Below are 18156 nucleotides of genomic sequence, written 5' to 3' on the forward strand. Positions count from 1 at the left end.
TATCTGAAGCCCAAATTCTTATCACTAGGCTGATCCACTGCACTCCAGCTTGGGCTACAGAGCTAGTTCCCGTTTCAAAAAAAAAAAAAAAAAAAAAAAAAAAAAAACAAGAGAATTAAAAGAAGTTCTCAGATTCAGAAGTAACTTAACTGCCTGCCAGAACAAGGTCCAACGAATTTGAAAGGAAGGAAACACACTCTAGATTCCACAGTAAAGGTCAGGAAACTATAACCTGTGGCTAAATCCAGCCTGTTTGTTGTTGTAAATATAGTTTTGTTGGAACACACCCATACTCACTCATTTATATATTGCCTATGGCTAATTCGAGGCAGAGTACACAGACCGTATGGCCCACGAAGCCTAATATCTGGCTCTTTACAGAAGTTTGCCATGCGCCTTCTGGCTTAGACCGTTAACATTTGATGTAACTATTGATGTGGTTGGATTTAGGTGTACCATTTTGTTTCTTCTGTTTGTCCCTGTGATTTTGTTTCACTACTTTTTGTTTCTGGTTCATTAGTATTCCAAATAAAGTAATTTAGTATTCTATTGGCTGTCTATATTTTTGAAAAAATGCTTGCTCTAGGAATTATAATATTCATACCTAACTTTTCATAGTTGACCTTTGCTGTCGAGTTCTAGATTGTGTTTCCTTCCTTTAAAATTCATTGGACCTTGTTCTGGCAGGCAAGAGTTCATATTATTTCTAAAATCATACTTCATATGAAATGTAAAAGCCTAGCAGTCAGAAACTGGAAACAACTCTGAGACTAGGCATATATACGGACGATGGACAAGCTTCTGTGACAATAGAACTCTCACTCACGCCTTCTGCAGCAACCAGTCCTGGAAGCCAAACCACAATCTCCACAGCGATCCATTCAGAATGGTCAAGACTTACTCAGTTACTGTCATCATCCCAACATTTTGCTCCCTCTTCCAACTTGGGACCAATCAGAGAAAGCCAAATAGGTTCCCCAAAACAATCCTGTAAGACACCTGCGGCTAGCTGGTCAGCCTCCAGCTTCCTCATGCCAACACCCTTCAAGCAGAGCATTCCTGAACCTTGCCCCTTTTCCCCCCACTATAAACCTACCTGCCTTTGAGTCTGCCAAACACAAGAGATTGTGGCTAATTCCTTTGCTACAGCAAGCTCCAAATAAAAAGTCTGTTTTTCACATGTTTGGTCTTCATTTTTACTTCAAGTGCTCACCAACGGTGTAAATTATTGATAGAATCATGTAGTGGATTAGTGTAGAAATAAAAATAAACAAGCTACAGTTACAATATGAATTGTACAAACATGCTGAGTGAAAGATGGCAAAGAATATGTACAGCATTTCACTTAATTTCCTTAACTGTCATGAGTTCAAAAGAACAAAAGGTACTCTTTCACTTTGAAAGGTTGAGGCAGGAGGATTTCTTGAGGCCAGGAGTTAAAGACAAGCCCAGGCAACAAAGCAAGAGCATGTCTCTATTTTAAAAAATAAAATAAAATAAAACATTAAAAATGATAATTCTCCCAGGCTTTGCAGATTGGTTCTGACTTGGGCATTCCTTCAGCGCTTAGCCAGGCCACCTAAATTCTGCTTTAGCTTCCACCTTCTGCTTCTGTGGAGCCTAACGATCAGTCAGAGGTGAAGGCCTAGAGTCCTCTCAGGTCTTTTCCAAAACTGTGCCCAGTGCTAGGCATGTGTGTGGCCTTCCAGAGGCCACTTAGTACAGACAAGGGCCCTTCTGAGCCTTCTCTCTCCCACATATCATCCTCCTAGTTACTTCCTGCCCGAGGTTTTTCGTGTTTGCTGCCTGCCCCATTTGCTGTCCCCAACCCCAGATGGCTGCAGGTAATGCTTCTGATAAGCACTGTGAGGCTGTTCTAGTGTGGAGGGGGCAAAACAAAGGCAAACCTCTGAGCTGAACCTTCAGAACTGCCAGGCAGGTCAAAGCACACTCACATTTCTGTGAGAGCAAGATCTGTATTGCTTGCTCTGGCACCATCAAGATGCACTAGGAACACAGGACACTGTCCTCTCAGCTGTTGCCTGGCTGGGAGACAGGGCATGGTAGGTACGTAAGCAAAACCACAAAAACCCTTTTACCAAAGTTAAATAGCCTCTTCATTAAGCATTCCTCTGGTTGTTGTTATTAGATAGTAGAGATCCAAAAATTGATCTGAAGTTTTTGCTAGCAATGGTTGTTTCAGTGGAGGGACAGATCTTTGGAGCTCCCTCTTTTGCTATTTTTGGTGATGTCACTATATAAGATTTTAAAATGATTAACTTTTATAAATAGAGGATAGGTTAGTGGCTGTCAGGATTTGAGGGAAAGATGCAGGAAAGAGGTATGTATGCTTACAAAAGAGCAATGTGAGGGATCCTCATGGTGGTAGATATATGAACACAAGTGATAATACTGTTTAGATCTAAATACACAGAATACAAAACTGGGGAAATAAGATGAATGGATTGTATCAATATCAATATCCTGGTGGTGATACACTATAGTTTTACAAAATATTAATAGTTGGTGAAACAGGGCCAAGTGTACAAGAGATCTCTGTATTATGTCTTACAATTGCATGTGAATTTACATTATCTCAACAAAATTTCTGACTAAAAAGAATTCAGGGGCCAGGCTCAGGGGCTCATGCCTGTGATCCCAGCACCTTGGCGGGTTGAGGTGGATGGATCTGTTGAGCCCAGGAGTTTGTGACCAACCTGGACAACATGGAGAAGCCCCATTTCTACAAAGAAATACAAAAATTAGCTGGGCGTGGTGGGACATGCCTGTAGTCCCAGCTACTTGGGAGGCCGAGGTAGGAGAATCACGTGAGCCTAGGAAATAGAGGCTGCAGTGAGCTGTGATTGTGCCACTGCACTCCAGGCTGGGCAATTAAGTGAGACCCTGTCTCAAAACAAAACAAAACAAAACAAAACAAAAAACAAGGATTCAAAAAAGATTCAAACTGGAGAAGATGAGGTTTTAGGAATATATTACCCAACTTATTTCTTATAATTTCTCTTTTTTAGTATCCACAAGTTATGTGATAAAAATCTTATGTTTAAATAAATCTAAACTAGCTCTTCTAGTAAGTAAAATTCAAAATAAGAAAGCACCATACTATAATTGATTCCGATCTTCTCTTCTAGTTGTATGTGAAATAACAGGGCATCTTACAATTAATGGCAACTTAGATTTGATGATTTATGGCAGGTGTTTGGAATGAGGTTGACTTAAGTCTATTTTGACTCATGATGCCAGCCTTGGCACTAATCAACAAAATGTCTCCAGTAAACAGTGACAGTATCTCTTGGTGTAACAAGATAAAGGAGAAAGGAGTCAGGAAGCATATGGTACTCATCCATGTTTCTGTTTATATATAGGATAACAAATTCAGGAACAATGGGAAAGTAATAATGAAACCTTAATAGGAAATACAATAGAGATTACGAAACACTACCATTTGATTTTTTATGCAAATACTTCAATATTCCAATATTTTTACTCACTTGCTAAATAAAGCACATAACTCAAAATGCTAAATAATTCTGTTAGTCTAAATCTTTTAAAGAATAAAATGGTGAAAAACCAAAATTGCTTAGTTAGGTATATATGACATTGTTTATTATCTATCATAGACATCAAGATGATCATAGTTAATACCAATTTAAGCTTTGCAGAATACGGTTTTAGGCCCAATATTGATATATTAAATGACGGTATCAGAGAATCTTGTATTTATGGCATTAGGTTATAAAGATCTATTCAAAACCATTTTTGTCAAAGTTTAAACACTGGAACAAAAGTCAAATTGTTTCTAAATGTGACACAAAATGATTCTTGCTAATAGTACAAATTTTGTACCATGGGTAATATTATTGTCTTTTTCTTTTTTAAAAAAATCATTTCGATTTTTCTTTTAGATTCAGGGAACACATGGGCAGGTTTGTTAGCTGGGTACACTGTATAATGCTGAGGTTTGGGGTACAGATGATCCTGTCACCCAGGTAGTGAGCAGAGTACCCAGTAGGTAGTTTTTCAGCTTTTCCTCCCGCTCCCCACCCTACCTCCCCAGTGTCTATTGTTCCCATGGGTCCTCAGGTATTACTATTTTCAAGTTTTTTTATTTACATAAAACTACTGAAAGCAAAAGTATGTCATGCTTATAGGTTACTTTGTACATTTATCATTCTATTAATAAACATCTTAAGTAATTAAGTAGTATATTAAGGTCATAAACCAAGTCGTTATCTCATATCAAAGGACTATTGTTATTCAATAATCTAGAAAATTCATTTTAGGCAGGAGACAGTGGCTCACATCTGTAATCTCAGCACTTTGGGAGGCTGAGGTGAGCGGATCATGAAGTCAGGAGTTCAAGACCATCCTGACTAGCATGGTGAAACCCTGTCTCTACTAAAAATACAAAAATTAGCTGGGCGTGGTGGTGGGTGCCTGTAATCCCAGCTACTCAGGAGGCTGAGGCAGGAGAATCGTTTGAACCTGGGAGGCAGAGGTTGCAGTAAGCTGATATTGTGCCATTGCACTCCAGCCTGGGCGACAGAGACTCTGTCTTAAAAAAAAAAAAAAAGAAAATTCATTTTAATGGGTTATGTTACAGGGTTGAAGTCAGCCTAGAGACACAAAATAGGTTAACTGAAATTCTTTTTTTTTTTGGATCATGTTTTAGTTTTTTCATTGGAACACGATTTGGGGGTGGGGATACTAAATGTGGCAGGGTTCAACAAATTTACATTTTATCAAAATAAGGTTCTTAAAGAATACAATGATAGCATATGCTTTAACTCTTATAGCACAAACCCTCAAAGTTTTAAAATACATAAATGACACAAGTTTCAAACAAAATGCAGTGATCAAAATACTTAACTGTCCTTTCATCAAGCTTTTACAAACACAATCAGTCTTCGCTGTCTGAGCAAATCAGTTTTAGTTTCTTCATGGTCCTCCATCTGTCTTTTAACATGACACTTGTCCGGTTGTTGAATTTATAATGCAGTAGTATTTTAGACCAGTTTCCTTCTCCATATTTTCTCACGCCAGATCTCAAATTCTTGTCTTCTTCCCAAAGCCATGCCTTTTGATAAAAAGTAAAACAGTTATTTACAGAAACAATTATTCAAAAAGAAAATACCTACTATAAATGCCAGTTTAAAAAAATCAAAATAATGCTTAGTTTCTTAAAGATGGAAGATTTCTCTAAACATTTCTTAGATTTTTTATAAGATTATACATTTATCATAACATTTTTAGGGGTCATTATTATTACCATTCATTTTATGTAAGCTCAGCTGCCCAAGATCAGATAGCTAGAAAGTGACAGCGCTACATGTCAACTCAATTTTTCTGACTTTAAGCCCACATTGTCTCTTAAAATGTCCTTCTACAATTGTTAATAGTTGTATTTATTATCCTCCAAATCTCCAAATAGGCTTTGTGAATGTTTAGTACTTCACTAATGAACTCAGTGAAAACCCTGTTCTGCCTATGTTAGGGGAAGTATTACACACCCATATAAAACTCAAATCTTGTCTAAAATACTTTCAAAAACACAACTAACAAACTAATTAGGAACATTTAATTTTATGCTAAGAGAAAATTCCTAAACATTTAAAAAAATCAAATTTAATACTATACATAGAAAAATTACTGATACTTGGCATTTGCTACAGGGAACCAACTAATTATTCCTTCTGTTGGCATGCTGAAAGAGCAATATGACCATCTGCGTGATTATTTACTGTGTCTAGATTACAAGAAATTCTCCAGCACTTCACATTTTCCTTAAAAACCCTGTTCATCAACCCACACTCATTCAGATGGCTGCTAAGTGTTGGTGAGGATATGGATAAATTGGAACCTATGTGCACTGGTGGTGGGAAAGTAAAATTATAGCACCACTATGGAAAACAGTATGGCAGTTACCCAAAAAAATTTTAAAAGGACTACCATATGATCCAGCAATTCCACTCTGGGTATATATCTAAAACAGTCAAGAGCAGGGACCTGAAAATGTATTTGGTACATCCATGTTCATAGCAGCATTATCCACAATAGTTAAAATGTGGAAGCAACTCAACTGTCCATCAACTAATAAATGGATAAACAAAATTATATTATATTACATGTTTATATAATTCAGCCTTCAAAAGAAGTTCCGACGCATTCTAGAACATGGATAAACCTTGAGGACATTAGGTTAGACAGAAAAAGACAAATACTATGCTACCTCTGATATGAGGTGGCTAGAACAGTCCAACTCATACACAGAAAGTAGAATGATGGTGGCAAGGGGGCTGGGAGGATGGAAATGGAGTTACTGTTTAATGGGTACGGTTTCAGTTTTGTAAGAGGAAGACAGCTATTGATAGATGGTAGTGATGGTAGCACAATATGAATATATTTAACGCTACCAAACTGTACATTTAAAAATAGTTAAAATGGCAAATGGTAAATTTTATATCATGTGTACTTCACTATAATCGAAGGAAAAAAAAAATCCAATTCAGTTGTCTGATGTAGTATTAGAATTCAAGGTGACCTGAAGAAGACAAACATGACATGAGAACCATCTTGTGTATGACTCAGTACCAAAAAGTTGGCAGTGACCGTAACCAAACCCATGTAGAAGTTTCTTTGAGCTACCTTAAACCTGATCCCCTGTTCTTGCTATTCCTCTGCTTTGTGACTTAAATCCAAGATACCAACCTGGTCTCTTCTGTACCTGCTTTTGCTTTTGTTTGTCTGTGGCACACCTATCAGCAACTGTGCTGCTTACAAGTACATGGCTGTTCAATCGCTAGACAAAGGTTGACAGCCTCCTATAACCATCTATTAATGCCTGACTCAGCCTTCACTCCTACAAAACCTCACTACACTGCTTGTCATTAACTGACAAAAACCAAGAGATGTATTAATAAATTTTTCATGTGTCAGGTGATTGATTAAAAGCACTTCAACAGTGGGTTATTAATCTTTGGGGTCATATAAATCTTGTAGATCTGGCCGGGCGCGGTGGCTCAAGCCTGTAATCCCAGCACTTTGGGAGGCCGAGACGGGCGGAACACGAGGTCAGGAGATCGAGACCATCCTGGCTAACGCGGTGAAACCCCGCCTCTACTAAAAAAAATACAAAAAACTAGCCGGGCGAGGTGGCAGGCGCCTGCAGTCCCAGCTACTCCGGAGGCTGAGGCAGGAGAATGGTGTAAACCTGGGAGGTGGAGCTTGCAGTGAGCTGAGATCCGGCCACTGCACTCCAGCCTGGGCGACAGAGCGAGACTCCGTCTCAAAAAAAAAAAAAAAAAAAAAAATCTTGTAGATCTACTCCACAGAAAAGTGTAGGTATCTAAAATTTTATATACAAATTTGGGGGCCACATAGACTCCCTTTAAAGAGCCTATCAACTCCATGGTCTCCAAGTTAAGAATTTTTGTTCTTTCAAAAACTTGTCATATACATTATTCAGCTTTAAAAATTAGTTTGTGGTTTAGGCAAATTTCATACACATGTACGGCATTGTTTTCTTGTTCTCATCTGAGCTGTAGTATTTTTAATAAGGTGCACAGATGACGTTTGATAGGACAATACAAAAGCCCCTTTCTTTCAAGAAATGACCAATGTTCTCTGAATCCTATTTGGGGTCCTGGGTGCAGTATATTTAGGCAGTATTTTCCAATGTATCATCTATAGCAAGGGTCAGCAAGCCACTGCCAAAACCCAGGCCAAGGCTGGTTTTCTACAGCTCTGGAGCTAAGAACCATTTTTAAATTTAAGTCATTTAAAAAATATATTTAAAATATGTAACAGAAACTATGTATGTGAAATATATGTAAAATAAATATATTAATAATATATTATAAATCTTGCTCTTTATAGAAAAATTTTGCTCACCCCTAACCTAGAGGAAAGTAGTAATGTTGTCAGTACAGATTAACTGAAAACTAACAGTGTTTAGCATTAAGTATTTTGTTTTTTTCTTCTATTGAAAAAGAGTAACTTTAGCTTGATATAATGTTACTTCATGGTTGATTGTGCCTTTATTATTTTGCTTGATTTAAATGTTTTCAGTCTTTATTTAATTTTACCTGTGACTGAAAGAGTTTTGAAAACATCATACACAATAAGCTATCATCTGGCAAGTAAGGAAAGCTGTAATTTTTAAGTTTAGAGGTTCAAGTGGCCTAGTAGTCACTGGTACCAACTCCTACTTTCTATAGCTAGAGTTGAATGAGTGACACAACTAACCTATCAGTGTCAGATCAGAAAGAAAACATAAGGGCAGTACAATTTCATAAAGTCTACTACCATGCTTAAAGCTTTCCATTTCCTCATTTTATACATTTAACTGATTGTACCAGATTCCACTGATAGTAATAGTTAGGGGAAGAGTTTAAGATGATGTATTTCTGGACATTAAACCCATACAAGTAATTTCCTTTGTTTTATTGTCATTTGTCTTTTATTTTCTAGAAAAATCAAATACAAAATCATAACAACTCCAGCCATGCCAATAGCCTGAAAAGATACAAAGAGCACGTAACAAATTAAAACACACCAATCTTTTTCTTTCCCGAGGCTAGAGATGATATAACTCAGATCTGAAAACTGTATATCCATTCTAAAGAACAAATAATGCTTTTTAATGCCTTAAAATGATACTACAAATAGTAAAAGAAAATACTGCTACGGTATTTCTCATTACATACTGTTTACGGAAAACAGTTTGAAAGGCATTTACTTTTCGTCTTTAATGGAATAAATTTATAAAAGGAGGGCTCTTTAATTCTGATAAGGAAGGAAGAAATATCTTTAACAGACCAATGTAGGAAAAAGAAAACTGTCCAAGTAGACGTGGGCTATTGCCGTAATTTTTTTTTTTTTTAAAAAACCTCAATACAAAATAAAATTAAGTCTATCACTTACCTTCTAAAACAAGTATTTTAACAAAAGGCCAACAGCAGAAAGCTAAAAAATAAAACCAGGCCCTTGTGATATCCACAGAATTCTTTTTTGGCATAGGAAAGGGTGATAGATATTATCACTGATTACGTGGTCGATACCTTACATTTTGTTTTGAATAGAAGAGAAACAACAGTTTTCTTCATATATATCTGCAAATAACACCTCATTTGGAATGCCTGCTGGAAGAACTCCAGGGAAAGATCAGTTATATGTGTAAGGCAGAGACTTCTGATTTCCAGTCTCACATATGAAGAGCTTGGAAATCATCACTCCAGTTCCCAGAAGAAAAAAACTGTTAACAAACTGAAAATCAGTAACTCTTCTTAGATACATCAAAGAATGAATGTCACAGGGCAAACTGCTGCCCTGAAAACTAGAGAAAGAGAGAGGCAGACTGAGAGAATCACAAGAATTACTGGGGACAGAAAGGCCAGGAGCAGAAGCTCACAGCTGGAGCCAATACTGGTAGAAGCAATTAACTGTGACTGAGGAACTGATGGAGGCTCAGTGTGGATAAGCTTGAGAGTTAAAAACTCCAGGGGCCCAGTTTCAGAGGGACTCACAAAGTTTTGGGAGTTTTATCTCCAGGAGCCCTACCAGGTCTCAGGGTAAAGATCAGACAACAATTCTTTCCTGCTTCTGACAGCAGGAGGGGAAAGGTAGCCATTTAGAAATACTCCCTATTTAGAAATACTCATTTCAAAATAAACGAGGAGAGCGTTCTGGTCTCCTTAACAAAATCCTTTCCTCAAGAGAAACTAATTTTGCCAGAACCTAACCAACTGAGGTTTTACAAGAACCTAACTTACCTGTGGAAATACTCAATTCCACCCCTCTCTAGCCTTCATGTCTCACCCAAGGGGTGGTGGGCTGAGAAGTACTTATGAAGGTCACAGTCTAGAACACAGGCTTCCTAAAAGAAGGGAGACCTATGCACAGGACTCCAGAACGCGTCACCTCCCCTTACCTTACCACCACATCAGTCAGGATCCTGGGCATTATAGTTGAAAGAGCTCCTTCAGATTCTTATTAAAAAGCAGTCTCTAGGGAAACCCAGAGACAAGAGAGACAAAAACAAGACACTAAAGGAAATTTTAGCCTTTGACACCTACAGCTACAGAAAACGATAACTCCCAGCCAGATAAACATAAAACCTCACATGAGGCTGGGTACGGTGGCTCACGCCTGTAATCCCACCACTTTGGGAAGCCGAGGTGGGTGGATCACAAGGTCAGGAGATCGAGACCATCCTGGCTAACACAGTGAAACCCTGTCTCTACTAAAAATACAAAAAATTAGCCGGGTGTGGTGGTGGGCGCCTGCAGTCCCAGCTACGCGGGAGGCTGAGGCAGGAAAATGGCGTGAACCCGGTAGGCAGAGCTTGCAGTGAGCTGAGATCCTGCCACTGTACTCTAGCCTGGACGACAGAGTGAGACTCCATCTCAAAAAACAAAAAACAAACAAAAAAATAAAAAACTTCATATTAAAGGATCATTTATCTCATTTCCTTTTACCTGATATATCTAGCTATCAGCAAAATATTATAAGCATGTTAAAAAGCAAAAAACACAGTCTGAAGAGACAAAGGAAGCACCAGGACCACACTCAGATATGGCACAGATTTTGAAATTGTCAGACTTGGAATTTAAAATGATTATGATCAATATGTCAAAGGATTTAATGGAAAAAGTGGACAACATGCAAGAACAGATGGGTAAATGTAAATGGAGAGATGAAAACTCCAAGAAAAAACCAAAGGGAAATGCCAGAAATCAACAACATGGTAACAGAAATGAACAATGCCTCTGATGGGCTCATAAGTAGATTAAACACAGCTGAAGAAAGAATCAGTACATTTGAAGATATATTAATAGAAAGTTCTCAAACTGAAAAGAGAAAAAAGAATGAAAAAAGATAAAGCAATACCTAAGAACTGTGGGACAACTTTAAAAGGTGTAACATTTGGAATCATAATGGGAACACCAGAAGAAGGAAAGGAACAAAAGAAAGATTTGAAGTAATAATGGCTGAGAATTTTCCAAAACTACAGACAGACACCAAACTACAGATTCAGGAAGCTCAGAAAACACCAAGCAGGATAAATAAACAAACTATATACATGTACATCATATTCAAACTGCAAAAAAAATTCAGTACAAAACGTATGCATGACTGTGGTCGCACATGGTAGCATAAGGTTAGCATTTCCCTCTTCTCCTTTGGGAATTCACCCAAAAGCAACAAGAAATAAAATCCTGAAATAGAACTCTGAAAAAAGTAAGAGGCATTTACAACCTGAACCATAATGTAGGTAGAAAGGGTATACATAACCAGTGTAACTTAGGTGTATGAAAAAGCAACTTTGTCTACAGATCTCAGGAAACATGTGGTGTATGCTTTTCTAATGAAAATACCCTGAGGTACACCCCCTAAATCTCTGGTCAGCAACAGCAGAAGCTCCCCTCAACCTACTAAAGGCCAGAGATGGCAAGGCTAAAAAAGGGAATCACAAAGGCAAGTAATATGTGTAGGAAGCAAATCAAAAGTAGAAGTTGCTTGCTATGTTCACTGGGGGAGAAATGAAAGGTAACATAACCTTGAGTCACAGAACATATTCCTAGTAGCCTGCAACTTGACACTATCCGCAACACCTCAGTACGAGCTATTTGCAATTAGCTTGTCAAAAAAAAAAAGACACCTTCGAGTAAGAAAATGGTTCCAGCCACAAAAGAAAACAAGGGCCTGAATGGGTGCAGTAGCTCATGCTATATTCCCAGCACTTCTGGACCCCAAGGTGGGAGGATCACTTGAGCCCAGGAATTCAAGACCAGCCTGGGCAACATTGTGAGACACCATTTCTACAAAAAAAGGGGAAAACACACACACACACACACACACACACACACACACAAAACCACAAAAACAATGACCAGATTTATCCATCTGCTGTGAACAACTAGACAATCAAAAAATATATAAAATAATAGTTTCGGACACTGGACAGATGGCACAAAACTATAGTCACTGAAAGTGGAAACAAATGAATCAAGCCCTAAATTGATCCACCTTAATAAAATGTTGTGATCAAATGGTATCTTTTCTTTGTTTTTAAGTAAAGAAAAATCTTATTTAAATTGGATCCCTGTTAGGAAATTTAAATATCAAAGCTTATAATATGGAGTTAAGTCCCATCTTACATCTAATAAACAGATTTTATGATAGTATCACAATAATTCCAAATAGATGTCAGTACTAACACCCAACTTAAGACTTTTCAATGTGGGTGAAGTACTTCATTTTGAATAGGCTGATTAGTCACCTAATCTAAGATGGCAAAATAAAAGATGGCAAAGCGTAAATATTTTATACTCAAGATTTTTGGGAGGTTGAACAGAAATAATCACAATTATTCAAGTTATAACTTTAATGTCCATAAGTGTTATTCAAATATAAAAAAAACCAAATACCTGTTTTTTTCTAGCTCGATGTTTTTCAGGAGTTACCGGTTGACTCTTTGAAACAGGTATTCTGCTTTCAGTGGCTCTTCTGCTTTCTTTTTTCTTTTTTGTACCTAAAAGTAGAAAAATAATGTCATAAATATTGTTTCACATTAAAGAAAAAAGAGCAATTATATTTTTAATGATTATCATGAAATTCTTTTAAGCTATTCTAAGAAAAAGTACTCTACATGTTTGATTTTTTTCCTTCAAATCTGGAAGCAGTATGGTATAGTACAAAGAACAGTCTTTGAAATCAGATGTGGAGTGTTTTGAGACTTGATTCTTATTTATATGTCTTTAAGTAAATCATTTCACATCCCTGAACCTGTCTTTTCATCATCTGTTTAAAAAAAAGGAAAAATATTTATTGCATAGGATCATTGAAATTTTCTTATGATAATGTTTTAGGAGTACTAAGAAGAATAATCCTTTCCTAACTCCTTCTTTCTTACTCATAGTTTGATAAGACAAGAAATAAAAGAAACAGAACTGTAATTATTGAAAAATGAATTGTTTGGGCAGAAAATCTAAGAGAATCTACAAATAGAATTAAAAGATCAGTAAGATCAATACACAAAAAGGATTTCATTCATTAGCAATAGGATTTCTAGTCATTAGCAGCAAAGAGTTAAAATAATTTAATTAAAACAATAGAAAGATACTATTTACAATAGCCACAAAAAATCTAACATTCTTAGAGATCACTTTTTTTTTTTTTTCCAAGAGATAGGGTCTCTCTCTTTCGCCTAGGCTGAAGTGCAGTGGTATGATCACAGCTCAAACTCATGGGCTCAAGTGATACTTCTTCCTTATCCTCCCTCACCTCAGCCTCCTGAGTAGCTGGGACTAGAGGCACCTGCTGCCATGCCCGACTAATTTTTAAAAATTTGTTTGTAAAGACATGGCTTCACTATATTGCCCAGGTTGGTCTCTTAATTCCTGGGCTCAAGTGAGCCTCCTGCCTCAGCCTCCCAAAGTGCTAGAATTACAGGTGTGAGCCATCATGTCACGGCCTCTTAGATAACTTTAGCAAAAGGGATACAACATCTGTATGTAGTAAATTATAAAGCTTTACTATGTATATAAAACATGTTATGAGAAGTTTTATCTATCTATCTATCTATCTATCTATCTATCTATCTACTTACCTACCTACCTACCTACCCACCTACCTACTATTGGCCCTCTATATTTGCAGGTTCCACATCTGTGGATTCAACCAACCTTGGAATAAAACATTCAGGGGGGGAAATATATATATATACACACACACACACATCGGGGGAAATATATATATAAATATATATTTTATATATATATTTATATATATTATATATAATATATATTTTATATATATATAAAACAATACAATAAAAAATGATACAAATAAATAATACAGTCTAATAATTATTTACTACAATTTAGTTATCATTTACATTGTTTTAGTTACTATAAGTAATTTGGGGATGAGTTAAAGCATGTGGTAGGCGGGTGCACAGGTCTATATGCAAAGACTATGCCATTTTATGTAAGGGACTTGAGCATTTGAGAATTCTGGTATCCCTGTTGGGCGGGCAGGAGGATGAGTCCTGGAACCAACCCCCTGTGAAAACCAAGGGATGATTGTATATATAAAAACTGTCAAGAGAAATATATTTTGTTCATGCATAGGAAAACTTAATGTAATAGTGTCAGTTCTCTGCAAAATCATCTATTGTTAACAATGCAATTTCACATAAAAATCTCAACAGGGTTCTTTGTGTAATTTAACAAGAATATTCTAAAATTATGTGTTAAGAGAGGTAGTCCACCATTGGCTCTGAGCACCCCTGCAATTCTTGTTGCATGTACAAAAGCCTTATTCATCTCCTGAAATAGTGCATTTTCTATAGCCAGTCAGATAGGCAATTAAGCAGGTCAAGGAAACCATAACATGATGACCAGGCCAACCGCTCTCTCCTGGGAGAGGGTACTGGCTTGGTTGCTATTTGTTACAAGTTTTGTTGCTTACTCAAAAAGCACTGGGCCCTTGGCTCTGAGTTTTCTTCAGCTGAAATATAACTTACTGCCTTCACAGCATCCATTTAGGCCTGCTGATAGTCCACGGGACTTGGGGTAGGGAAATCTGAACAACTACATCAATGCCATGTTGTTTGCTATAATAATCTGTCTTACTCTAGCTCGTTAAGTTGCTAAGTCTTGTTGTCTCCCTTTTGTACCTATAAAGTAGCAGCAGGTTTACTGCTTATAAAGCCCGATGGCTAGGTTTTTTCCCTGACAATATGGAAGACCAAAACACCAGAATAGTCAAGATACTCTTGAAAAACAATAAGATTACCCTACTACAAACTGATCTATTATAAAACTACAGTAACTGAAACAATATGGTATTGTTGCAGGAGTAGACCAAGAGACCTAAACATACATGGGATTTTGACATATATATTGGGTGGGTTCCAGTCAGGAAAATGGAAACCACACTAGCTCTGATGGAGAGATTTTAGCATTAGGAGAAATGTAACAGGTGTTAGAGGACTAAAATAGAAAAAAGGAAATAATCACATAAATGTAAAGACAAATTCATAATTATAGCTGGGAAATTTTATCACTTTTCTAATTGACAGAACAAGTAGGGAGGAAATGAGTACATATATAGAATACCTGAACAGCATTATTAAAAACCTGACCTAATTGACATTTTAAAACACTTCATACAACAATGCCAGAATTCATGTTCTTCTCTGGGCACATCCAAATGGACCAAAATAAACCATACTGTGGGCCATAAAACAAATCTTAAAAAAACTATGAAGCATATTCACAGACTGAAATAGAATTAAACTAAAAATCAGTAACAGAAAGATATTTGGAAATTAAACAACTTCCCTCAGAGGTCAATAAAAAAGTCTCTAAGAAAATGAAAAAATATTTTGAACTGAAAATCCAACATGGGAAAACAATGCTACAAATATTGATTATATAGAATATAACCAAGAAAAATTGGGGATTGGTGGAAGAAATTTTTGCTACGGTCAATCAACAAGACTAAAGTTGATCTATTAAAGCATTTCATATTCTTTATTTTATACAGATCATAAAGGTTACTGATAGATTTCTTGTGAAACCACCTTCATCTGAAGTACTGAATCCTTGTTTTACATCTTAAAAATTAAATGTAAATATATTTTAAAGTAACATATGTAACTTGATCACAATTTTCTAAAATTTTATTTGCTCTCAATCTATCCATTCTTCTATTGAGGCAGTCCATCTAAGCAATTAGAGGCTGGGCTCTGGAATCAGACTGTCTGATTTCAAATTGTGGCTCCTGTTCTATTCATACACTGTAATCAAAGGCATTTTATTTACCTTTTTAAATCTCAGCTTCCTCATCTGTATAATGGAGATGATTAAAAAAAAAAAGCACTAATCTCATAAGGTTATTTTGAGGATTGAATGCATTTACCTATAAAAAGTTTTCAACTCAAATATTAATAATTTCACTCAATGCTGGTGAGTTTTTCTGCACTGATGAAATCTGGATGATTTGGCTTTTTCTTTCAACTTTTCTGAATTAACTTGATTTTTTTTCCCCCAAGCACATGTCAACTGTACAACACAAAACTTAGTTTTTGAAAAAAAGGTTAGGGCTAGGAGCAGTGGCTCACGCCTGTAATCTCGGCACAATTACAGTGAGCAGATTGCTTGAGTTCGGGAGTTACAGACCAGCCAGAGCAACATGGCAAAACCCCATCTCTACAAAAATTACAAAAAGGCTGGGTGTGGTGGCTCACGCCTATAATCCCAGCACTTTGGGAGTCCAAGGTGGGCGGATCGCCTGAGGTTAGGAGTTCCAGACCAGCCTGGCCAACATGGCAAAACCCTGTCTCTACTAAAAATACAAAAATCTGCTGGGTGTGGTGGCACACTCCTGTAATCCTAGTTACTCAGGAGGCTGAGGCAGGAGAATTGCTTGAAACCTGGAGACCGAGGTTGCAGTGAGCCGAGATCAAGCCACCGCATTCCAGCCAGGGTGACAGGACAAGACCCCATCTCAAAACAAACAACCAAACAAACAAAAAAACAAAAAATAGCAGGGTTGGCATGTGTCTGTGGTCCCAGCTACTTGGGAAGCTGAGGTGGGAGGATCAACTGAGTCCAGGAAGGTAGACGCTACAGTGAGCCAAGATCTCACCACTGCACTGCATTCCAGCCTGGGCAATAAAGTAAGACTGTCTCCAAAAACAGATAAAGAAGAGAAAAAAAGGTTTAGCACAAACAAAATTACTATCCTCAAACTATAAAGAGGGGGTACCTGGGTACCACTGAAGTACACCGGATTTTTTTTAAGAAAACATTACTGACACCTAATAAAATGTGCTAAAACTCAAAGACCTTATAGACTCAATAGCCACAGTCACTGTCAAGCCAGTCTGCAATGAGTTTATAGTCTTCAAATTTGCTGATAAACCATGTTTTATCTCTTTTGAGACAGTCTCGCTCTGTCACACAGGCTGCAGTGCAACCTCCACCTCCTGGGTTCAAACTGGATTCTCGTGCCTCAGCCTCCCGAGTAGCTGGGATTACAGGCAGGCACCACACCTGGCAATTTTTTTCTATTTTTAGTAGAAACAGGGTTTCACCATGTTGCCTAGGCTGGTCTCAAACTCCTAAGCTCTTCAGGCAATCCATCTGCCTCACCGTCCCAAAGTGCTAGGATTATAGGTGTGAGCCACTGCGGCTGGCCTACATTTCCTTTTCTTTGAATTTCGCACTATGAAATTAAGTGTCTAGGAAAATGCTCACATTATTCTCATTTAAAATGATTCCCAGCTGTCTTGCAGCAATAAGTGTAGAAAATTAATCTTGGAACTCCACCAACATTAAGCACATAACTTTACTGAGTTTCCATTTTCTCATCTTTAAAATGGGAATGATATCTATGAATGTAAATATTTTAGAGCTCTATTTACAAATATTTGCTAATGGTTGCCATGTCATCAGCCATCAGGTATAAACAAATTTATTCTATAATATTTACTGCAGGCCTATCATTTGCCTGGCATCAAGATGGTACCTTATGAGCATGGAGAAATAAACCTAATTTCATTATGTCTATTATTTTTATCAATAAGTATTTATATTTAGATCCATATTAAAAATCTCAGTATCAGTTCAGTACCTAAAATATTAATGTGGGGTCAATAAACATTTGTTAAATGAATACATACCAAAAAGAAACTTGTAATTTGCTAATTCAACACTCTCAGACTTTATAAAACATAACGTGAATAACAAGAATCAACTGTACTTAATGTTTCTGAAAAGTAACTACAGTCATGCATTGCTTTACAAGGGGGATATGTTCTGAGAAATGGGTCGTTGGGTTATTTTGTCCTTATGTGAACATTAAGAGTACACTTACACAAACATACATATACATATATATATATATTCATATAGAAAACCCACAGTTCCCAGTACCATTGCTAATTATCAATCATTTCCCCTACTTGATATGCAATGCCAATATCAAGTGCCACATTATCAAGTTTCTATGTATGCTCCATTACATTATTACAGGATCACCATCCTATATGCAATGCAGTCTGTCTTTGACTGAAATGTCATGATGTGGCATATACTATATTTGAAGTTGCTGAACACAGTCAAGGTA

The 18156-nt window shown here is 37.0% G+C and overlaps 1 protein-coding gene across 2 annotated transcripts in view; it reads right to left on the minus strand.

The window, feature by feature from the left end:
- Nucleotides 1-4825: 4825 nt before the first annotated feature.
- TERF1 (telomeric repeat binding factor (NIMA-interacting) 1) overlaps nt 4826-18156 on the minus strand; it is a 37959-nt gene continuing 24628 nt past the window's right edge. For both annotated transcript variants that reach the window (XM_012000086.1, XM_012000085.1), the window contains 2 exons: nt 12447-12550; nt 4826-5095 (listed from right to left, as the gene is read on the minus strand). In XM_012000086.1, coding sequence (XP_011855476.1) covers nt 4919-5095; nt 12447-12550 — 281 coding nt within the window. In that variant the 3' untranslated portion in view covers nt 4826-4918. The remainder of the gene's footprint in view (nt 5096-12446; nt 12551-18156) is intronic.

This window comes from Mandrillus leucophaeus, unplaced genomic scaffold (genome assembly GCF_000951045.1).
Source record: "Mandrillus leucophaeus isolate KB7577 unplaced genomic scaffold, Mleu.le_1.0 Scaffold616, whole genome shotgun sequence".
NCBI classification, from domain to species: Eukaryota; Metazoa; Chordata; class Mammalia; order Primates; family Cercopithecidae; genus Mandrillus; species Mandrillus leucophaeus.